General features: G+C 35.5%; 2 protein-coding genes across 3 annotated transcripts; one reads left to right on the forward strand and one right to left on the reverse strand.

Moving 5' to 3' along the window:
* The first annotated feature begins 807 nt into the window (after positions 1 to 807).
* On the forward strand, positions 808 to 4,961 carry LOC128223535 (interferon-induced protein 44-like). Its single transcript, XM_052932812.1, has 6 exons — positions 808 to 1,336; positions 1,471 to 1,520; positions 1,651 to 1,848; positions 2,158 to 2,333; positions 2,571 to 2,719; positions 4,747 to 4,961. The coding sequence occupies exons 1-6, from the start codon at positions 808 to 810 to the stop codon at positions 4,959 to 4,961; spliced, it is 1,317 nt and encodes a 438-aa protein (XP_052788772.1).
* Positions 4,962 to 9,205: 4,244 nt separating this feature from the next.
* Positions 9,206 to 17,554, reverse strand: LOC128222997 (interferon-induced protein 44-like). Of its 2 annotated transcripts, none has more exons than XM_052932223.1 (7): positions 17,456 to 17,554; positions 14,473 to 15,022; positions 14,232 to 14,293; positions 13,838 to 14,035; positions 12,271 to 12,414; positions 11,173 to 11,344; positions 9,206 to 10,512 (listed from the first exon to the last, which is right to left on the reverse strand). In XM_052932223.1, the coding sequence occupies exons 2-7, from the start codon at positions 15,008 to 15,010 to the stop codon at positions 10,187 to 10,189; spliced, it is 1,440 nt and encodes a 479-aa protein (XP_052788183.1). In that variant the 5' UTR covers positions 15,011 to 15,022; positions 17,456 to 17,554; the 3' UTR covers positions 9,206 to 10,186. The 2 variants fall into 2 exon arrangements, with proteins under 2 accessions (XP_052788183.1, XP_052788182.1); XM_052932222.1 differs by having other exon boundaries at positions 14,473 to 15,067; positions 17,456 to 17,515.
* Between the last annotated feature and the right edge of the window lie 5,480 nt (positions 17,555 to 23,034).

The following is a 23,034-nucleotide window of genomic DNA, read 5'->3' on the forward strand; positions in this document are numbered from 1 at the left end:
ATTTAATCTTCGCTGGCTGCCTTCACAGACCGAAGTACTGTTATTTGATATTTTTTCGGGAAAGATTTTTATTAATGAAGCTTAGTTTAAATAAATTCATCTGATCACATACCACTTATCTGCTAGAATGAATTCGTTCTATATTCAAAGCGGTCAAATTGATAACAAATCGGAAGTGTTATCAGCGATATTTTATAATCGGAGGTAAGTACAATATAATTTTACAATAAAACACTACTATGTAATTCTTGATTGTTGTGTCATTAATCGTTTAAAACAAAGTAATTGTAGCCTCGGAGTTGAACAGACTGTTTTCATTTAAATTATGAATACAAAAGTAACAAGCGTTAACTGCATTTACCTGTTTATATAATGATTTAAAGGACACGTACAGAATTGAAACAGCTGGTGTTGTTAAGTGGCACAATACCAAGGTTAAAGTGTTGGTATGTTTTTTTTTGGGTAGTCCCCTAAGAATGTCTTTACAATTTAAGTCCAAACTGGTGCATTTTGAGGGTATGTTATTACTTTTTTCTCCGATATTAACATATTAAGTAAACTTGGCCGATTGTTTTTTGGGTTGTGTAGTGCCAGATGCACCCCCGTCTGGATCCGCTAGTTTATTTAAGATAACAGGTATGCAGTCACACAATATCCATTAATATCAGACACATATTTTTATGAAAACCATCTTAGTCTTATAGGTATACTACATTCAATATAGTTCTTATGTATATTAAGATATGCTTATACTTATGACTTAAACACTACCATATATTAAACTCCTGTTCCAGTATTATATTTCAGATGGAGGGGAATCTGACAACAGCTGATAGAAAGCATTTAGAAGACTGTATTGGGACAGGGTCAAAGAAGTTTACTCTATTGTACAGTATAACAAAAGATGGCTGCTCTGGGCAAGCCTTCCATCAGAAATGCGACATGCAAGGACCAACCGTTACTGTGCTTTACAATGAGCAGAAATCAGTATTTGGAGGATACGCTAGTTTACCATGGTTTCTAACAAGTGGTGCTTATGTTAAAGATGAGGATGCATTTTTGTTTCAACTACTGTTCTCTGGAGTTGACAGGCTGAACAAGTTTCCGTTGAAGTCTGACAATGCAAAAGGACTGTATTCTAGGTCCAACTATGGGCCAACATTTGGTGGTGGACATGACTTACTCACCTTTACTAATTCACTATCTTCATCAAATGGGATATATGCTTTAAACGGTAGTATAAGTGCAAGCAGCTATGATATGAAAGGTTTAGGAGCAGAACATATTAACAACGGGTCGATGAAATGCTTGGAATTAGAGGTGTACAAAGTGGAAGGTTGGAAGTTGATGTTTTAAGATACTTTGGCATTAATTATTAAACACGAAATGAATGATGCTATAATCTCGTATTTGGAACGTGTATTTCATTTTACTGATTCCTCAGTATCTTATATCAAGTGTTTTTTACAGATGTTCCTGTTCCCCAACAATGGCGTAAAACATCAAAGTGGTGCAAAGAAGTAAGTCGAAGTTCATAATCATGTATGTGCTTGATTGAATAATAAATTGCATTAATAACAGCCCTACGTTCTTTTTCTGAACTGAATGCTGTTTGTCAATGTTATGTTATATCTCTAAATATTTTCAAAGCTTGAAGAATCACTTAAAAGTTCAGTCTCCAGCATGCGGCCTGCTAGTGAAATGAAGGTTCCCGATTTCCGGATTCTACTGCTTGGCCCCGTAGGTTCCGGAAAGTCAAGCTTCTGTAACACAGTGACTTCTGTCTACCGGGGAAGGATCACACAGAGGGCTATATGTGGCAAAGCTAAGCACAGCATCACTTCCATGGCGAGTCCAATACATGGAAAATCTGATATATTATTAAGTCTTGCAATTTGTAGTACGTTCCAAATTAAACTACACTTAGTACGTCTATATGAATTGACATAATTATAATATACAAGTATTTTCGTTTCACTGGATGCTTCTTTCAGGATCGCATATATTATCACGCTAACAAAACCTTACTACCAAACTGAAAAGGTATGCATACTGTAAAATATATGCTTTCTGTAAATTCACACTTTGTTTTATTCATGATAAAGCATTTGACGATGTAAACCGGCGAGTGTGTTATCTCGTGTGCATGTACTCCAGTATCACCCCTACACAATCAAAATAAATTCTGGCGGCTGCCTAAACGTACGCCTTTGTGACACACGTGGCCTGGAGGAAGAGCTGGGCATCGACCTGATGCAGTGTAACTATCTGCTGGATGGAAACCTGTCGGAGTTCTTTCAGGTAGCCCAATATGTTGTTCACTTAGAACTCATGTATTCGTACAGTTAGCATTACAAATAAAAGTACTTACTACTGCTTCACACTTAACACTCAAGTAGTTTGAATGAAATAATTTCGCCATGTATCATTCTATAAGTTTTCACAAACCGCCTTGTAAATGTAATTCTTCTTTGTCTTCTAAAATGACGATTTCAAATCTGAAATTTCAGCATGCCTTATAAATCTATACTATACCCGATTGTATTGCTTTCATATCGGTATATTTCCAGTTTAGTGGATTCATCTTTCGTCAAAGAGCCCACCCTGGTTGATAAAGTACACTGTGTAGCCTTTGTGTTAGATGGTGCTACTCTTGATGAACTTCCCCAGCGTGTGATTGACAAGATGAAAGATTTTAGAAATCTCTGTACTCAGAAGCGTACGCATAAAGAATATATCTAGTTTATAACATTACTACTTGCTTTTAAACAACCCCGTTAACTGCATTTAAGTCCCTACGATATATTTCTTACCCTTGTTTTTAGCTCGTCTATTCGAAGAATAAGGAGAGCTATATAACTTACCCAAGCGTCGGCGTCGGCTTCACACCTTGGTTAAGGTTTTGAATGTAAGCACCTTTAAGTCATTATCTCAGTAAATACATCATGTATTTCACTGAAACTTTAGATATGTATTCCCAACTATCTAACCTACTAAATTAATGAAGATATATAACACTTTTTTAAATTGAATGCCAAAAAATGGGCCTTTATTATTTAACTTAGAAATTCTGGTTAAGGTATTGCATGTAAGCACACAGGTTAATATCTCAGCGACTACTTGATGTATTGCATTACGACTTTATACAATGGTACTCAACCATCCAACCTACTTCATTAACCAAGAAAGATATCTTTAGTCTGCATTTAATGCAAAAAATGCCCTTTATTATTCGACTTAGAAATTATGGTTAAGGTTTGCATGTAAGCGCTCATAGGTATATATCTCAGCAACTACTTGATGCATTGCATTGAGACTTTATACATTGGTACTCAACCATCCAGATTCATTAATTAAGCAAGTTAAATAACTCTAGTTTGCATTTAATGAAAAATAAGTGCCCTTTACTCTTCGACTTAAAAATCTGGTTAAGGTATTGCATGTAACCACATTTAAGTCAATATCTCAGCAAATACATCATGTATTGCATTGAAATTTCAGATATGTATTCCCAACTATCTAACCTACTAAATTAATGAAGTAAGATATCCCTTTGTGAAGAAAATTTAAATTATGGGCTTTTATTATCTGACTTGGAAGTTCTGGTTATGGTTTTCTATGTAAGTACACATAGGTTAATATCTCAGTAACTACTTGATGTATTGCATTGAGACTTTATACAATGGTACTCAACCATCCAATCTATTTAAATAATCAAGTAAGATAACTCTTGTTTGCAATTCAAATTTTGGCCCTTTTTATTCGACACGGAAATCCGAATACATCATGTATTGCATTGAAACTTTATACACGGGCTCCCAACCATTCAACCTTCTTAATTAATCAGGAAAGATAACTCTATCTTGCATACTTTATAATATTTGCCCCTTTATAATGCGACTGAGAAATTCTGGTTAAGGGTTTGCATGTATATACACATAGGTTTATATCTTAGCAACTACTTGATGTATTGCAATGAGACTTTATACAATGGTAATCAACCACCCAACCTACTTGAATAACCAAGTTAGATAACTGTATTTTGCAAATAATGGCCCTTTATTATAGGACTTAGAAAATCTGTTTAAAATTTTGCATGTAACAACATTAATGTTTATTTCTCAGCAAATACATCATGTATTGCATTGAAATCTAATCTAATTTTACAGTGATCCATGTTTCGCCCAAACTTTCCAATCCTTACACTGAAAAGCGGCGGAATATTCGAGCGCGCTGTCTCTGTGACAGCTCTTGTTTTTAAAACAATAAATGAAAAAGCCTATTGGAATAAAGAAAATGCGAGTTACATTTGTACATACATGACATGTATATTTCGTTAATATCACTTCAACTGCAAGTAGTGTATGATGTAAACGAACGGAATACAGATAGTGTTTAATCATAGTTTGATTATTTCTTAAAATGTTTAAATTCATTTAAATTACAGGATATGCTTACATTCAACAAAAGGAAAACAGAACGTAGAGAAAATGCAGTACGTTTGAAAAATGACGAATGTCCGCATACATATGTGAATAGCGCCAAGAGAGGATTCGTTTGTATTACATACTTGCCGTATCATAATTACCACAATGTTCTCATTTTCTTTCAGATATTCCCCAAGCATTATTACTTAAGAAAGTAGATCTAATTGATAGTATAGTGGTCAAATCGATCAATTCAGTACTAGAAAGTATCGCCGTCGGAGAAAAAGTGCGGAAGCTGCAGAAATGCTGGGTATTCCAGAAAACAACATTCATCCAATCAAGAACTACAATACAAAGGTAGAACTGGACGAAGGTGTCAACATCCTCGCCCTGCAAGCGTTGCAACAGATGCTAAACTACGCGGAGGATTTTATGGAGAATATTCAGCAGAGGGAAGGAAAGGCGCTACAGAGTTGTGAGGAAAATTACATGTCTGAGTTGGATGTGATTGAAGAAGAAGCTGGAACGCTTTAAAGACCGCCTGATACCTGTCAAGGGAAACAATTATGATTCGGTTATCCGAAGTGTTCATTCTAGTATAATACCTTTGTTACATTTAATGCAATCATCTATAAGTCAATGGGCCACATTTTGTTTAAGTGGTATATAAAGTGTATATATATATATATATATATATATATATATATATATATATATATATATATATATATATATATATAATATATATATATATATATATATATATATATATAACTAAATACAAAAATTGTAAAGTACCGCCTTTAAACGGTCAGTTAAATAAATGTACTGGGGAAGACTAAAATTAAATAGGTTCCGTGTGACAGTGCTATATACTGGTGCACGTTAACGAACCAGGATTACTCTAACCAGGGTTTTATTCTGTCTGTGAAGTATGCTCAAAAAACCTAATACAACTAACAGTCTTATTGAAGCACTCTCCGAACGGGCCTTAACCGAGTGAGAGCGATTAATAAACTTCCACACATATTCTTTGGTCTCACCAAAACGTTTCAACAGTGCTAGATCATTTTAAAAATATTAGATTTAGTTAAATTACTCTTTGAGGATAAAGTAACATTTCGACCTTTTATGGGAATCATTATAGGATCAGTGAAGATATTTTGTGAAGTTTTGAACTTTGGACATTATTTTATTTTCTATGTATTTAAATGTTAGCATTAATTATTTGAATTTGTTTTTGTTATAGTTAATATATATTCTTTTTGATTGCTGTTTAAAGTTTGTTGCTGGTTTGCTCTCTTTCTGTTGCGTTTGGTAGTTTTACAATATTTCATATTCCATATCACGTCCTTTCCGATATGCATTTTAATCGTATTGTTTCATTTTCTAGCTTTGTGCTTTATCAGTTCACTGCCAAACATTCTTATACACTCTCGCATAGTTGCTTATATTTAGTTTGATTTATTCTGATATTGCACGCGTCATTTAAAGAAGAACCTGTGTTTGTCAGTGATTTTAAGGATTTGTAATTGAATTTTACGGGATTGATGTCGTAGGTGTCAATGTCAGTCTGTGAATAATGATGAAACCAAATACATGTACTAACACTTATGATTGATATATGCTTTACAAAATTAAGTTCTGTTTTAATATACTCAATTTACTCATATCATTAAAACGTCTCTAATTTTCTATTATTTTAGTAGGCATTATTCTCGAACTGTTGTTAAGGATTTCCATAAAACTCGTATGCTTGAATTGTGTATTCCTGTCGTTTTGTTTGTTACCCGTTTATTACCCGTATAACGTGTATGCTTAGAAAAACAAAGTGAACACTTCTAACTAAAAACTTCCCGGAATCGATTTTCTAGGCTGTCCGTTCAATTATAGTGAGTTCTTGAAATATTGCTTTCCTTATTTGGACATTTTTATGTTAATGTCAATTCCAACCGATACAGGGTATCAACAATTCGGTAGTCGAGAACGTATTGTTAATTACATGGCCTAATCAAGAGCATAGGGAATGTTAGTGGTAGTTTCAACGACTCTGTTGCATTAATTATGCTTGACTGAGCCATACTCATGAAGGTAACTTCCATTGAAATTAAACATGATCGGTATGGCAGATCTTAATACGTAGGTGGAATAGTTTTAAATTTTGGGATTAAGTTTGCTTTTAACAGTTATCAAAACCCGTGGTTAATGGACAATTAGCGCCAAAAATCGGCCCATAAAATGAGAGCTTCGAATTTTGTAACCCTTCTCACGTTATAGTTACATGGGTTACAGCCAATTAAATAGAACATATTACATAAACTGAAAACAAAGTCAAAGTTCAACCACAAAAAGTCGAGTTTTCCGGACGACATATGATCAGAGTTATGCGGTTACATTAGTTACAATGAGTTACAGCACAGTTTTTGAAAAGTTTGAAAAAGTGTTTTTTTCTATCTGAAATATCGGGTTACGCGGTTTCATTGGTTACAACCGGACACATCGGTTACATCGAAATTTTCATCAAAACTCGAGTTTTCAGGTCAACATATGATCAGAGTTATGCAGTTACATTAGTTACAATGAGTTACAGCACAGTTTTTGAAAAGTTTGAAAAAAGTGTATTTTTTTCTATCTGAAATAGCGGGTTACGCGCTTACATCGGTTACAACGAAAAGGTTTATCAAAAATCGAGTTTCCAGGTCGACATATGATTAGAGTTATGCAGTTATATTAGTTGCAACGAGTTGTGTTTGTCTTATATGTATATGTTTGTACATAATGATTGTTTTGGGCCGGTGGTCTTTATCAAATAAATGATTTGAATTGCATTGAATAGATGTGTGCCGAAAATAAAATGATTTATTTTTCGCAAAAGTATTGTTAAAGAAGTTTTAGAATATATGAATATATATGACAATAGTACAGAAATAACATCATGATAAGGTATGTTTCTTTTTTTTTCCTTTATGATTTAAAATGATATTTTATTTATAAATGTGGATGAGATCTCGGCGAATGGGTAGCGTTAATTTAACACCGGTTTAACATGAAGGTCGGCAAGAGAAAGGTGTGCAGTGTCACGGCTATTTAACGAACTTGCCGGAGATGGGCTAAAGGTTACGATTCTGTGTTGGCCGTGTCAGTGCTGACATTTTGTCATTTTAAATCTATGTTTATGTATGTCTATGTTAATATCTGTTTTTGTCTGTACGAAAATACGCGGGACCTCAGCTCATATACGCACCTCATACACAATGCACATGTGTGTTCAAATCCCCTTAATACGTGACAAAATCGGCAAGGTATGCACACAACAAAGGCAAATAAGCTTCTTTAAGTAAGTAACTGCATATTCTGCACAGGCTATTCTTATAAACAGTTGAATTGTAATATCCATAATTTTGTGTGAGTATAAATGTTCATTAATGTTTAAGAGCTCTGTAAGCACTCTAGATGCCATTCATCGCAAGTAGCGCGGCATTATTGGGTACACTGGTGGAATTAAAAGTCCTCATCTGGCTTTATCTTTTTCAGATTTAAAGTCACACTTAGGTCAAGCCCTAATACAACCATTTAAGGGCGTGGGCTAAATTTATAAGCTCAGCACCACCAACAACAAGCACAACAACAACAACAACAACAACAACAACAACAAAAACGACAACAACAACAACATTACCAACGTTAATGTTTAAAAAATGTTAATGCTATCTTAACGTTGTGTTTGATCATATCAACCCATTTTGTGCCCTATCTCTTTATGGATTACAGCTTTAAGTCTAAGAGAGATTTAAACTGGGAACAGTGCAACACGCCTTGTGCCAACATGCCGAGTGCTGCTCAGATTGAGCTTTTCCCATCGACCACCGTCCCGCGTACGTCGATCGTCAACAATTGCTTTAAACGGCATCTTCTCTTAAACCGCCTGACCAATTTAGATGAAGCTTCACTGCGATGTTCTTCGGATGGATTCCTTCCAAATTGTTTACAGAAATGAATTCCATGCATAACTCTTGTTTTCATGGCAATCGAAAGGAAAAAACAACAACAACACTTCTTTACAAAAACAATGAGGAATAGAGCTTAGATATCTGTTGTGGTACATTGGCTAATGATCCTCTGCCTCTGTGTGTTCAAATAATGCTGCTGGGGTCAGAACTGACACAGCCCCGGGAGTCACACGTTCATTACATACTTATATACGGAGTTCGTTGAAATTCTTCTTGTCTGAAACCTCTTGGTCCAGACCCTTGATAGGTTGTATGAAGCATCATATAGAAGTTATCTATAAAGTTTGTTCAAAAAGTGTTATGAAATTGCAGCACTGAAATTTGAACCATGTAAACAGCTTTGAAACAAACATCAATGTTGTGCTTGGATGACATTGACTGTGACCTTTTAAACTACTTTCTTATTTAAAAAGTAACAGCAATGAAATTTGGACCATGTGTACAGTTTAAAAACAAAAATCAATGTTATGCTTGAATGACCGTAACCACTACAACATTTGACAATACTCGATCATAGTTTAATCCCTAATTGCATTGTCTTTTAAAAACCAATGAACTCATGTATTGTTTAAAAAAGGTTTAAAACTCAGTTAAGCGAATTAGGCAGTTATGGCAAATGACTAAAGTCAAATTTAATAGTCATTTGGTATGCTGAGGTTCCCGAGATGCTGATTGTCGCGTAACGTAGTTACGTATAAACACTTTAAAGTGTCACGTAACATAAAAGTTACGTACGAAACACTTTAAAGTAATAACAAAAATCAATAGTAGAATTCAAAGTTTATTTGTAACAAAAAGCAAATACTTCATCATAATTATTAAATGTAGATGTACTTAGCTGGTGACAGTCGTGATAGCCGCTGGCTATTAGTCCAATTAGCTTGACAGTTCATGACTGTAGAATACGTTCTTTTTGTATATAACAAGAAATTAAATATGCACAACTGTCACGAGCTAGACAAAAAAAGTGGTATATATGAACGCATGATTATAATGTGAGAGAGTTGGGTTAGGCAAGGCAAGGAACGCGGCCTTGGGTCCTTAATGGACGGCAGTTAGGATGCGGGATTACCTTAAATGTCATGCTGTATTATATACTGATTATTGTACTTAAAAAGAACGTTAAACAATATAGAACTAACATTCGAACGGTTCTTGTTTAATAGCGTAAAGACTTCCAACAAGTTAAGTGAACAGTAGCATTACGCGACATGATGTAAAGGTTGTTCCGAAAGAAAGGCCAACTTCACCTAACTGAATGTTATTGCTAGCGATGCATTCAATGAACGATAAAACAAAAAGATGATTTGGTCAGCGCAATAAACACTTATAAAATGGATAACTACGTCGATTAAACTTTTAAAAATGTAATCTAGATGTCAGGTATCGCACTTTCCTAGTTTGAACAAAAATATGCATTTGCTAAATGTAAACTGTACAAAAATGCGTCGCATCGCATAATGCTTAGAGCGAGGCCAATTTACTTTGGAAAATGAGTTAAATACACTTCATTATCTTACTAGCTCATATATTTCGCTGTGCAGAATGTTCGAGGCTTCTGACTTCAGGTTAAAATGTGTGACTCAACACTATGGTATATTTCAGTATCGTTTTACTGGCATATAGATGTCAAGAAATGCGCAAATATTTATGATCGTTCAGGCTTAATTGTTTATCAATTGAATGGTGGATAAAACAGGAATATATGTGTGCAACTCATCAGGCAGCACACGCGATATTTGGTTTTAATCAGAAAGCCTCTGAGGCGTTCTCGGTATCGCTCACTATCGTCTCCCGGCCCTCCTCTGAAACGTGACACGACTCCAAGAAGTCCTCGGCGAAGTACAACACCTGGCGGAGGGCCAGCAGCGCCAGAATGTTGACGCCATCTTCCAGCAACATCTCATCCTCGTAGTTCTTGACCGGGAGCACGTGGTTTCTTGGTAGACCGAAGAGTTCCGAAGCAGCGCGCACCTTGTTCTCTACGTTCCCGCTCGTGAACACGCTCGAGGGCTTTCCCGCCACTTCCGTATCAACAAGGTCGATCTTTGTCAACAGAACGGCTTGGGGAATTTCTGAAGATACATATTTATTTCAAATACGGTTATTTTATTGCTTTCAATATACATTCACAATTTTATCAAGTTTATATTTATTTTTAATTTAAGTTTTTGTATTTTGAAATATGTCGTATTATAACGTTTCAAGTCACTTTCTTCCAGCTCCATAAACCAGATAGAATATGTTTACCTGAAGTTTAAGCGATTATTTGAATACAACCGAAAGATGAGTTTTGCAGGATGAACTCCCTTACGTTATATATATAGATGAGTATTGTTTGTTTTACCGAGAGAGCACCAAAATTTATACTTCACAAGTAGCGTATCTTCGAGTGAAATATTCACTTTTGGTCCTCACGAGATAAATTATGTTGCTTTCTTACACTAAAACAAACGTGTATTTTTTCTTTTTGTTATATGCCTTAAATTAAAAGTCATTTTAACACCCTAACAGGCAAACGCTTCAATTTTTATATGTATGCGCACGTAACGTCACTTCGGAAATGACGTTGCTGAAATTGTGTCCCAGCCCTGTGCGCGCTGACGTTTGATCTGGAACCGAGTACTGACTGAAATTTCAAAACAGTGAAAAATACCATCGTGATAGTGAAATAATTTCGCTGATAAATCTCGGTAAACCACCGGAAAGCATATACTAACAATATGTATTTATACCTTTCTGGTTTCCGAGCTTCCTTAGTCTACTGAGTTTGTCTTTCATGTTGGCCGATATGTCCTCCACTGTAGTAGCGTCCAGCACGTACACCACACAATGTACACGCTGACTGAGGCCCGGCTTAACGATAAAACCGGGGTCACTCATGGAGATAGGGGTGGCTGGGTTGAACTGTGGGCAGATATATTATGATGTTATATAGTGAGAAACGGTGTTAACATTTATCAGTTGAAATGCCTATAACAAGTTTCAACATATATTCCAGAAGTAATGGAAACAGCAAGAAAAATATCTTTGCGTGCAATTTTTCGCCTTTAAACGTATTTAAAACGGGAGGGAAAATATATTTATACTATCATGATTTTTTACTCGTAATTTTAGGCTTAAAAGAAAAAAAGTAAAGAAATAACAGAACTAATCAACGGTCGGCACTTTTTGTTGGCATTAAATTGCTTCTTGTGGTGGTTTGTGTAAAAAGTAAAGCTTTGCCCCAAAAAATTTAATTCCCATTTTTGAACATCAAATTTTTATTATATATATATGAAGGAAAATACTTACAAATTGAAAGTTTGTAGTGGACTACATTTTATAGTGTCAACAATATTCAAATTTTGAAATTGAAGATATGCATTTCTTATTATCAAGACCATTTTTTGACATAAAACTATGATATAGGTATACATATTGATGGACACACTTTCAAACTAAATGCCTAAATTTTTATGGGTTGTAATCATTTGATTTAAGGTTTAAATTTTGAAAAATGCTTCCCTGATTTGAAATGCTTTCAAAAAACAGGGGAAAACACCCACCCGCCATTACCTCCCTTTTATACCCCAATATGGTTATTAAATTCACTGTTTTGCTTGATTAAACCTTAAACATTTATAGTACTCAGTTAAATGAAATCGACTTCCACGAAGGTAGTCAACAGTTACTTAAAATAAGTTGACATGCGGGTTTAGCTATTGTATTAGTAAGTTTTAAGAGACCTACATTATTGTTATCTGGACCAAAGACAATACCTGTTTTCTTAAATGCTTTAAAGGGAACAGTTGGTACTATTGGAATGCTTTGAAACATAAGGATGATCGTACCTCGTACATTTCCGGCACGTGTCCGTCCAACAGGAAGTTGGTCTCCACAGCCTCGAGACCCTGACTCTCCTCCATCCCAGGGCTATCACACAACCGGAAGTGCAGACGCCCACCCTTCTTTGTACGCACCATGAACGGCTTGTACTTAAAATTCAAAAAGTAGTGTTCTTCATTTTTCTGTCGCAATCATTAGGATAAACATTGAAAAAATACTTCCGGAAAAGTCCATTCTATGAGCCCAATAACAAGCATATAACCACATAATATTTTTCTTTAAGGGGGTTGAACCCTTATATTTTATTTCGTAGCTATATTTACTGCACTTATACAGAATCACAATCAAATGCATGTTTGTTCTGTGTTGACCATGTTGTGTTTTCATGTACGATGTCCACACTCTTGCTCCCGGTCACATATAAACGAAACCACAGCCGTGCATGCATTGCAAGAAATGCTGTACCCGGAATAAATTAAGATGAAGTATAAATGCTATTTTTTAATTCCGTGTATAGGTTGAATGAATGCTGAGTTGAAATCCAGTATGAATCACAACATAAGCACTATACTTGTTAACGAAATTTGTATCCTTTCAAATGGTGGCGTCACACTCGATTAGAAGACGTCATAGTTTTTTTAAAATGTTAATGACTTCATTCGCGGTTTTATGAATTAAAGCTGCACTCCCACAGATTGAAGGTTTTGATAACTTTTTTTTACTATTTGTCTTGGAACGAGCCATTTTTTGCGAAAATCCATGGAAACCAACTCAATAAGACTGCTGACAAGAAAAATAGGTTGCAGATTTCTATATTTAAGTTTAGAAATTGATGTTTTATGCACTTTTCTTTAAACCGTTCGTTACTTATCTTATATCATTGGATTGCAGATATGTACGCAAAAATTTGTTTTTGCAAGACAAAAACTTAAAATGTTGTAAAAATGATAAATCTGTGAGAGTGCAGCTTTAAATGAAAAGGTAACTAGATCTACCTTATTCATTTAATTCATTTATTCATGTAAGTTTCAATTTATAGGATATAAACGTAATTCTTGCTGGATTATTTCCAATTAAGAACTTATTGTTGTTATTAGATTCTAAATTATTTACAATGATGCGGAATTAAATTGATATTATATTATACATGTGTAGTACAGAACGGTTATGATTAAATTTAACCGGACACGAGGTATAGCATGTTAGAAAATGAATTAATACATCTGATAAGTCCACTGCGGTGCTGTCAACCATTTTAATTTACATTTTACTGACTGTTCCAAGGCGGTACATCACACTCCTTGATAAACACCCCTAGTGTTTTTATATAGTACATTGTGTTGTTTGTAGAATTGTGTGCCGTTGTTCCGTGTTAGTGATTGTTTGATTTTGTGTTCTATGTCTTTGGCGTTTACCCTGTGTCATTGAACGGTGTTTATGTTTAAGCGTTCGACTACTGAGCTTGTTTATGTAGATTTTCATAATTTTATTGATGGTTGAACTCAATGATATTAAAATGATATATCCAGGCCGGCAAACTATAAACATTTTTAAATTCTGTTCAACACGTACCACAGAAGTAATGCTGTGCGCCGCCTTGCCGCAGTTGGCCATTTGCGTGATTCTTCCCCGGAAAACAGAAGTCACAGTGTTACAGAAGCTGGACTTCCCAGATCCTACAGGGCCAAGCAGCAGAATTCGAAATTCTTGAATCTTTAGGTCGTCTGGCGGTTTCAGCGACTCAACTTCCTGTGAAAGCTCTTGGAGGAACTGAAAATAATACACCTTTAAGTACGATTATTAACTTTGTCATGAGCTGTTCAGGTATGCGGACTCAATACAAAGTTTGTCTTATTTGCAGGACTCTTTTTTTCCTTTCTTTTACCTACTCATATAATTTAAGCAGATACGTACGTGTGTCTAATGTGAACTTGATATGTAATAATTTTATAACTTTGATGCATACATTTTTGTTCCATTCGGGAGATTTTCGCCATGGATTCGGAAGAACAAGTCGTCTTGCGCCTTCTGGAAATACAGTACAGAAAGTGTTGGTATTCATTGTATAGATCGAAAGGTGAAGAATTCAAGTAGGTTAATTTCGAGATGGTCGTCAAGCATATAACAGCACAAACTGAATGTTCCGAAGTGTTAACGACTATTTAAAAAACACTGGACTGTTTATAATTAAATGAATATTAATTAACCTGTTACTTTGAACACTTCTAGGTCCGTAACATTCAGGTTTCCGTTCGTGATATCAGTTGCTTGCAATCCATAAATGTCGTAAGTGTGGCCAAAGTTCGAACTGCCGTTCAGAGCGAACACGCCGTTTGATGGATTTACCGTGCCGTTGAACGTCTGTAAGTCATGCCCCCCTCCAAATGTTGGTCCGTAATTTGTATGCCCATATATAGAATTAGTAAAATTTTTATTATTAAATCTTCTCTCCATTTTCTTTCCGGAAAACTTTAGTTGGAACAAGAATGTCTTCGGGTCATTTGCCCACGCTCCATGACCTGGCCAGTTTAAGCTGGCGTATCCGCCGTAGACGGACCCCTGCGGATTGTACAGGACAGTAAGGGTGGCCCCCTGGTTGTCACATTTCTGGTGGAAGGTCGTCGCATTACATCCGTCGCTCGTGATGCTGTAGATCAACGTGAATGTCTTCGGACCGGACCCGATCATAAGCTCCAAAACATCCATTTCAGCGTTCGTCAACTTGCCCTCCACTTTATTCGCCATTGTTGTTATATACTGCAGTGTAAATGTTTTACTTTTGATTTTGCCAGTCTCATATTCCTGCGGCCGAATGAATAAACATATGTAATACATACAACATAAAAGGATAAAGTTTTTAGGGTAAAAATGCCGGTCAGAATTCTAGTAGAATTGGTAAGAATGAAAACAGTTGTTCAAAGTTGAATTTTAAGACTGACGTATTTTTGGGTGGTAAACACGAATTTATTGAAATATTCGTATAACTTTCAGAATATATAAAAATGGAACAAAATAATTCCTGGAAAAATACTGTTTCATAGTAACACATGTAATTTTCAGGGGGAAGTTTCACATATATTTAGTAGTGATATATTGCTGTCAGAAATGGCCAAAACGTTATAATTTGACGAAAAGGATTTTGTTTCAAAGACTGTTTGTGATTCGCTATGTCTCGATGCATTGTTATCCCAAGTTTTGTATCAATATCTCGGTAATATATATTGAAGGAATTTTAATATCAGAAGATAACTTTGGAGTGAGTTGTCTGACTTGTTTCCCGTACTGTGCACAATGATGCTTACATGTCGGCAAGTCTGTTGATACTCTGAATAAACTAGTATAGTATTTCTGAACAACTGTATTGAATTAAATTTGTAATTCTATCCTCTTTGATATATTTTCAAAAGAAGAATAGTTCTCAAACAAATATTGGAAAACGTTAAAATAAGTACTCATAGGAGGGGTGTACCAGAAGTTCTCTGAATAACGTCATTAATCACAAACACAAATAGCTAGTATCTTGACATTTATTAGAATGTATTTTAAACTAATTGTGGTTTAGCGCTGTATTTTTTATTTTGATTTTGTTCTTACTCTCGACATATTTGGTATCCGTAGCAACTGACATACCCTTACGTTAATATTGATAAAACGTCCTTATTTTATATCACTTCAAGGTGAGTAAATATTCCGCAAAATGACGTGACGTTAACAGCATGTCCGGACGTCATTTCCTGAAAAACTTTAACGTCATTGATGTTTCGGTTTTGATTTTGTTGTAACTTGAATAACATCATTGTTTCAAAAGCAAATCCGGCATGACGTCAACAGATGACGTCGAGTTACGGAGTGCCGTGAAAATGTGCGTAGTCCTTCAGATGTCGCCAGCAGAAACTCTAAGGCTGATGAAAAGGTCGACAACGCTTACACCGTTCGGTAAAACGTTCGTATATAAGTGGCATGAGCGATTTTGCAATTGTAGATTGTCTATAAAAGACGACACCAGGGCCGGTGGACCAGCGCAAGTGAATTCGAAAATTGATCGGGTGAAATACCATATCTACAAAGACAGGCGGGCAACAGTACGAAGTGTTGGAGATGACCTGCATATGTCGAGATCGACTGTTTACCGCATTCTTACTGACGAACTGGGAATGTAAGTAAGTAAGTAAGTGCACGCAGGGTACCTCGGTTACTGACCGAACACGACAGGGAACGACGTATGACATGTTTAAATGGCTTTCTGCAACGTTACTCAGAAGAGGAGGATGCATTTCCCGATCGTATTTTAACAACTGACGAGACTTGGATGTATGTCTATGGCCCCGAGACAAAAATACAATCATCTGTTTTGGAAACATCACTCAAAGATATTTGTTATTGGTTATTCTATTATGCATACTACAAATATTGAAAGATTTTGCGTTATGTGGAAAACTAAGTGTTTAATTATTGTCAATAATTCAGTTATTGATAATTAAAAAAACCAACATCTTTTAACCATTTGATATTCTTTTTAAGATTCTACGGAGAGATCTTATTTAAGCTTTACGACAGAAGCGGCCGAATGCAGACCTGGACCGCAAGATTCTTCATCAGGACAATGCGTCGACTCAAAGGACGGCAACTGGAGAACGGTCTCCTCGGATTTGAGCTGTTAGAGCATCCGCCTTACAGTTCTGACCTGACCCCATGGACTACCGTACTTTTCCGGACATCAAAGGCCGGTTATGTGGTAAGCGTTTCGAGTCGACATTTGGCCTTATGCAAACGACACAGAGGAACAAAATAACCAGTTTTGCAAAACTTATTATACAATCCCGCGAACTGTGACATCCCTCGTATAAACACAAATTAACAATAATTAAAAGGGATCCCGTTAAGGTATGGTTTAAAACTCGGTAAATTAGAGCTTCACATTTTTATATCGTTTACTATTTGGTCAGAAAGAAGGTTCAACGTTTCATGTGTCTATCTTGAAAAGTTATTGAGATAAGGCCAAGTACGCTGGAGAAGATAAACGGGAGATGAGAGATCACATTTTCGCTGACACACCATCCTTCCCTCACATTGTATTATTATTGTTTTTTATCTGTTTTAAGATTAAACGTTAACAACGCAATATGCCCTCAAACCTAATAATACACTTTCTTATTTAAATGTATATCACAAATACGAAACAATACTTACATATTTTATTGATTAAATATCATAATAACCACTTAACAGAAAGAAATCCTTAAAAGAAATGATTTATTCTGGATTCCAAAATCGAAAGTAAAAGCTGTGCGATTTTCCAAAATTGCTATAAATAGCTACATATTGAATGCTCAGATAGTTTTGTAGTTCAGCTGGTTGTTAAAGCGACTCGCTTTAGTTTCGGGTCTAACATTGTTTTCCCGATATAAATCTGAAAACAATTATATTTATTATTTACCACTTTTCTACTGTTTGATACAAAAATTGCAGAAGAAAATACATTGCAAGTATAAAAATGGTATTATGCTTAAAATGAGTGCGAACCAACGCGGTTACAGTCGACTCGAAAACATAGAAAACTGAAAACAAAACCTCATAAGGAGTCATTCAAAGGACAACTTGTCCTTTATCCTTTTGTTGATTCGCTTTACCAACGCTATTCAAAATTGTGGACTCAAAGACAATATTTGAGCCTACATCAGCATTTGTTTTAGGGTTTCAGTCGGCGTCAGTATCTTAATTTAAATACTCCTTTTGATTTGCCATACTTTATTTCGTCATTATGTATTTTTAAAGAAACATGAGCGAGTCCCTCTAATGGAGCACAACATAGGTTGATTCATTATTTAAATTGTAATGCATAATTTTTTTTAACTCATTTGACTTGAATGGTAAAGAAAAGCAACACACATGATTTTTTTTATCGAAGTCAAATGCCACGGCATCTAAACGCCAGCTCCACCACTTTACGGTGGTGCAAGGAAAAAGAGCTATCGACACTTCCGTGGTGGACCTGTGCCCTATGCTTACATGAACAAACGTGAGTATGATTTATATTTTATTTGATAATTTCATTTAACGGACATATTTCGAAAATCGGAGAATGTGGTACCGTGTAAGAACACTACTACTGGAGGCTGGTTACTATTTCGTTTCAATATTGTGCAAACTGTGATGCCAGGAGCTTTTCTGCCGAATCGGACCTGTGCATGTTTTGAGATCTGATTGCATAGCAAGTACATTTCAGTGCTTACACACCCCGTAAGAACATTGTTTCAGAGCATATAAAAATATCCTCATGAACTTTCACTAAAATTATATAATAATCTTGTTTATTTTAAACGTTCTATACATTTGAAACAATTCCTGATTTATTATAAAATGATATTGGGTTAACTTAAATGAATCTGAATCACCAAAAATAAAACTAGACAATTTCACAATGAATACTTATGTGAAAAACTACAGAATTAGGCTCAAATGCTAAACGTTTAAACATAAACCCCGTTTCATGGCACAGGGTAAACGCCAAAGACAAAGACCACAAAAACAAAAACAAAAACTCACAAACAAGAAACTTGGAACAACAGCACAAAACTCCTCAAACGGCATAGTGCATATATACTATATGTAAAAACTACGTATGTTTATCGAGGATTGTAAGGTACCGCTTTGGAACGGTCAGTAAAATAAAAATTTACTGGGGGTTTAAACCAGTTTACGTGCACAATCCTCACTCTTATCACAACAATCCCGAATAAAGAAAAAAACGTAAAAGGTATATCTTATCAAAGTATTAATGAAGTACAAATTCACATGGAACACTATGTATAGACAGGTGTACTGTTTCATTTTGTTATAAGTTATGGTTGTTAGCTATTAAAGCGTATTGCCTCATGGCGATATATTGTGACTGCCAATTGTCCAGAGAAATTGCAACTCGAGATCTACTATATCAGTGTGATAACTTAACTATTTCATCACTATTTAAAAAGAAACAAAGAGCAGTCTACGCCGCTTGCAAAACCACGCCTTCGGTCGTTTACCAGTGTTTGATTGGACGCTTAGTTTCCTTAAACATTTCGATAAACCGTTTCGCAAAATGGCTGCCTGATGAGCTTTGTTAAAACATTATTTTGGAAACAGGGTTGTCGAAGTGTTTGAAGAAACTAATTACCTTATCTACTCAGGTAATAAAAACAAGGCGGGGCTCTTAAAGCTGCATAGAGTTACCATTGTTTTATTTAAAATGGTGTAGAAAAAGAAGAGCTATCTTTGTTTTAACTCTTTATTTTAAGCAAAATGTTGCCTTCCGACGAAGCATATATGACGTACGTATATTACAATATAACACACAGTTTATGATGTTGATCCACAATGGAACGGGGCGTCCCTTCAAGTAGTTCTTAAAATAAATGTTTCTCCCCACTAAGGGACTATTTCATGATGTGTACATTGCATTCTTGTATGTATTTGCAATTTTACACATGATTTATATCATATTTGAAGACATTATTGTTGTTTTAATTGATATTTTGCAGGACCTCTTTCCTGGGTAGATGGACTCAGAGATGAACCCGGAAATGTGGCCATGACTGTTTCACATGAACGCTATAGATAGTGACTGTAATTAAATAGCAGAAAAATGAAACTCTCTCCTTCTTATCGTTTTCTGGTGTTTAATCAAGAGACAAATGGTTAATAATTTGTGGGAAAATAGTTTCAAAGCTGAAATCTTTTCTGCAAATTCATAATAAAGTGGTGAAATGAAGTAATGTATATATAACAAATAAAATAATTCTGTTTTGAGCCGAGACCACATATCCTCACCACACAAGGTTCACATTTTGGGTCTACAGTACTACTTGTCACTTCAGAGAATAAAGAAAAGCGAGACCAATACCAACCCAGCAATGCCACATGATGAAAGGGTTCAACATTTTCAAATATATTCATAGAATTGCGATGTAATTAGAAATATGTCACCCGGAATAATATCAAATAACTGCCTATCAAATATCATAAAAATGTGAAACACATCTGAGTGTTTTTTATGATATTTTTGTATGTACTATTTTAACTTTGATTTTTGATGTTGATTCAAAACACATGAGTCGTTTCAGTTTCCTGATATAATTTGGAATCTGATTTCGTCTTGCTGATCTGCTCTCGGCCATTCGACGTTTCATATGTGATCCTCAGCAAAGTACGCCATCTGTCGAAGTGCGAGAAGAGCCATAATGTTGACCTCAACCCCGAACATCACCTCGCGCTGATAGAATTTGCCATAAGCACGTGGTATACCGGTGTGTGAACGCTTTCTTTACTTAGTTGTAGGCTTTAGAGGTATAAAGTGTTTTCACTGTTTCGCATCATATCTTTGAAAATATTTTGCATTAGGTACTCTGAATTGCATTTCTTTGTCTGCAGATAGAGTCGGGATCCCTTATCATTGAAGTACTTGGGGTTAACCTATTAGTTTTTTTTTTAATCGTAAGGTCTCCTCAAGTTAATGCATACTTTGATAGTATTAACCATTTACGTTTATACTTTATTCAGGATTGTGGGAATGAAAGTGAGGTTGTGCACACAAACTAGTTTAAACCCCCAGTAAATTTATATTCTACTGACCGTTCCAAGGCAATCCTTGTTAATGACCCATCTTGTTGTTTGTGGAGTTGTGTGCTGTTGCTCCATCTTTCTTGTTTGTGATTGTTTGTATTTGTGTTTTATGTCTTTAGCGTTGACCCTGAGCCATTAAACGGGGTTTATGTTTAAAATTTTGATTACTGTGCTTATTTCTGTAGTTTTTCATAATAATATTGATAGGTAGGTTTTTTTTTGGAATATTTCGTTGTCTTAAACGTGACGTGAAAAAGACAACGGCCAAAACGACACTGAACGAGGGACACAGGCGCACAATCACCATAAACAAACACACGTGCATCAAAATTGCTGTATCATTAAGTGATGGGATTATCGCATTAAAACAGACAGTGAAACACACTTGTCCTTACAATATTCAATATTTACAAAATTGAAAAAACCTCATCGGAGCCAGCATATAATTGAATGTGACGAATGAAGTAAAACTAACAAATGAACTGTAAGGTAAGTTCTCAACAACGGGATACAGACAGCCACTCATAATTAAGTCAAGACTTTGGCATTACAATGAAACATTCATCAATATTATGCATTATCATTGTGACGAAATTATTTTTTACTTTTGTTACTTTTTCCATTAGAGTTGCTGACCTTCGCCATGACGTTTAACGGAATGTCGTCCACTGACTTAGTATATTAGTAATATATTGACCGACAGAAGTTTAACTTGAATAGCAAATTTCCTATGACAAAATGTCGCAAGTCACTATGTATGCTCTGACAGCAGTATTACCTCGTACAAGTTCGGTAAAATCCCACCATGACTTTAAGCCCCCGAGTGTCGCAAATCAAAATATTCAGGTCAGAAGTCTTCTTCGGCACCATATTGTACATTTGGTTGTATATCTTAATGTGTAACACTTTCACGTACTCAATTTCAAATTTCATAATATATGCAACACAAACAAAATAGTTAATAAAGTTACTAATTTATGGGCCACTTATTAATTATTTCATATCACATTTGTGATGGTCAATCATTCATTTACTTGTTATTTACATCAGCAAATTGTGTAGTGTATGTTGTGATTCACAAAGCAAATCACAGAACCGGTGGGCAGATTAAGCAAGTAGATGAGCGTAATTCATAGTTTGTGTTCATATCTATAACTGTAACTTTTGATGCACTTCAACCTGTGTACTTGAGGTCCACGGCTGCGTATACATCTTTAAAATGTTCATGTTTTTTTTCTAAGAAATGTCTGAAAACATATAATTGAAGAGCGGATCAAACGCTTACGCTCGTCTCTATATTAGTCGAACAAGGCGTATAACTCGACAATTGTTGTTTTCAGAGTTATAAGCATTGCAACTTGGTATAATGCGTAAAACGTTTCATTTGATCACCTAGACCGGTTTTCAATTATTATTTGATTTAGTGAACGTTTTAATGATATATTCAAACTTTGAAGAGGGATAACGTTTGAATTATTGTAGCCAGGATTATGGGCCTTATTACACACGTATAAAGTGCCATAAGTAACATCGTATCCAACTTTGCATTGAAATACCCTGAACAAATTTTGAGTTGTGGCCAAGTGAGCTTAAATTGTTTCAATTAAAGTGGCCTTTAACAATTTGTATAAAATTACATATTGCCCCTTTTGATACTGACCGTTTATTACACTTATTTTCTTTGTTGTTATATTTTTGTATATCATATAAAATCAATATTTTTATTGTTTGTGGCATCTGCATTAAAAACTAATTGCTACTGCGACTAAACTGCTTATTCATACGCCCATTGTGCACACGCCAAATACCTCAGACACTTATCATTTACTTCCTTACAACTTACTAGGAAAAAAAACCCTTCAATACAATTAATTCTTCCGGACTGCAACATCGAAACAGAAGCAGAAAAGTAAAACCCAAACGGTGAGTGACTATATTAATATGTAGGGCAGCTGGCTGATGAAATTAGCTTAAGTTCTCGGGGTGTGTTCACACACACACACGCAAACACGCACGCACGCACGCACGCACGCACGCACGCACGCACACACACACACACAAACACGCGCGCGCGCGCACGCACGCACGCACACACGCACGCACGCACGCACGCACGCACACACACCCTTTTCTATGTCTATCCCCCGAACTAATCGACGAATGTAACG

Source organism: Mya arenaria, chromosome 17 (genome assembly GCF_026914265.1).
Source record: "Mya arenaria isolate MELC-2E11 chromosome 17, ASM2691426v1".
Lineage (NCBI taxonomy): Eukaryota > Metazoa > Mollusca > Bivalvia > Myida > Myidae > Mya > Mya arenaria.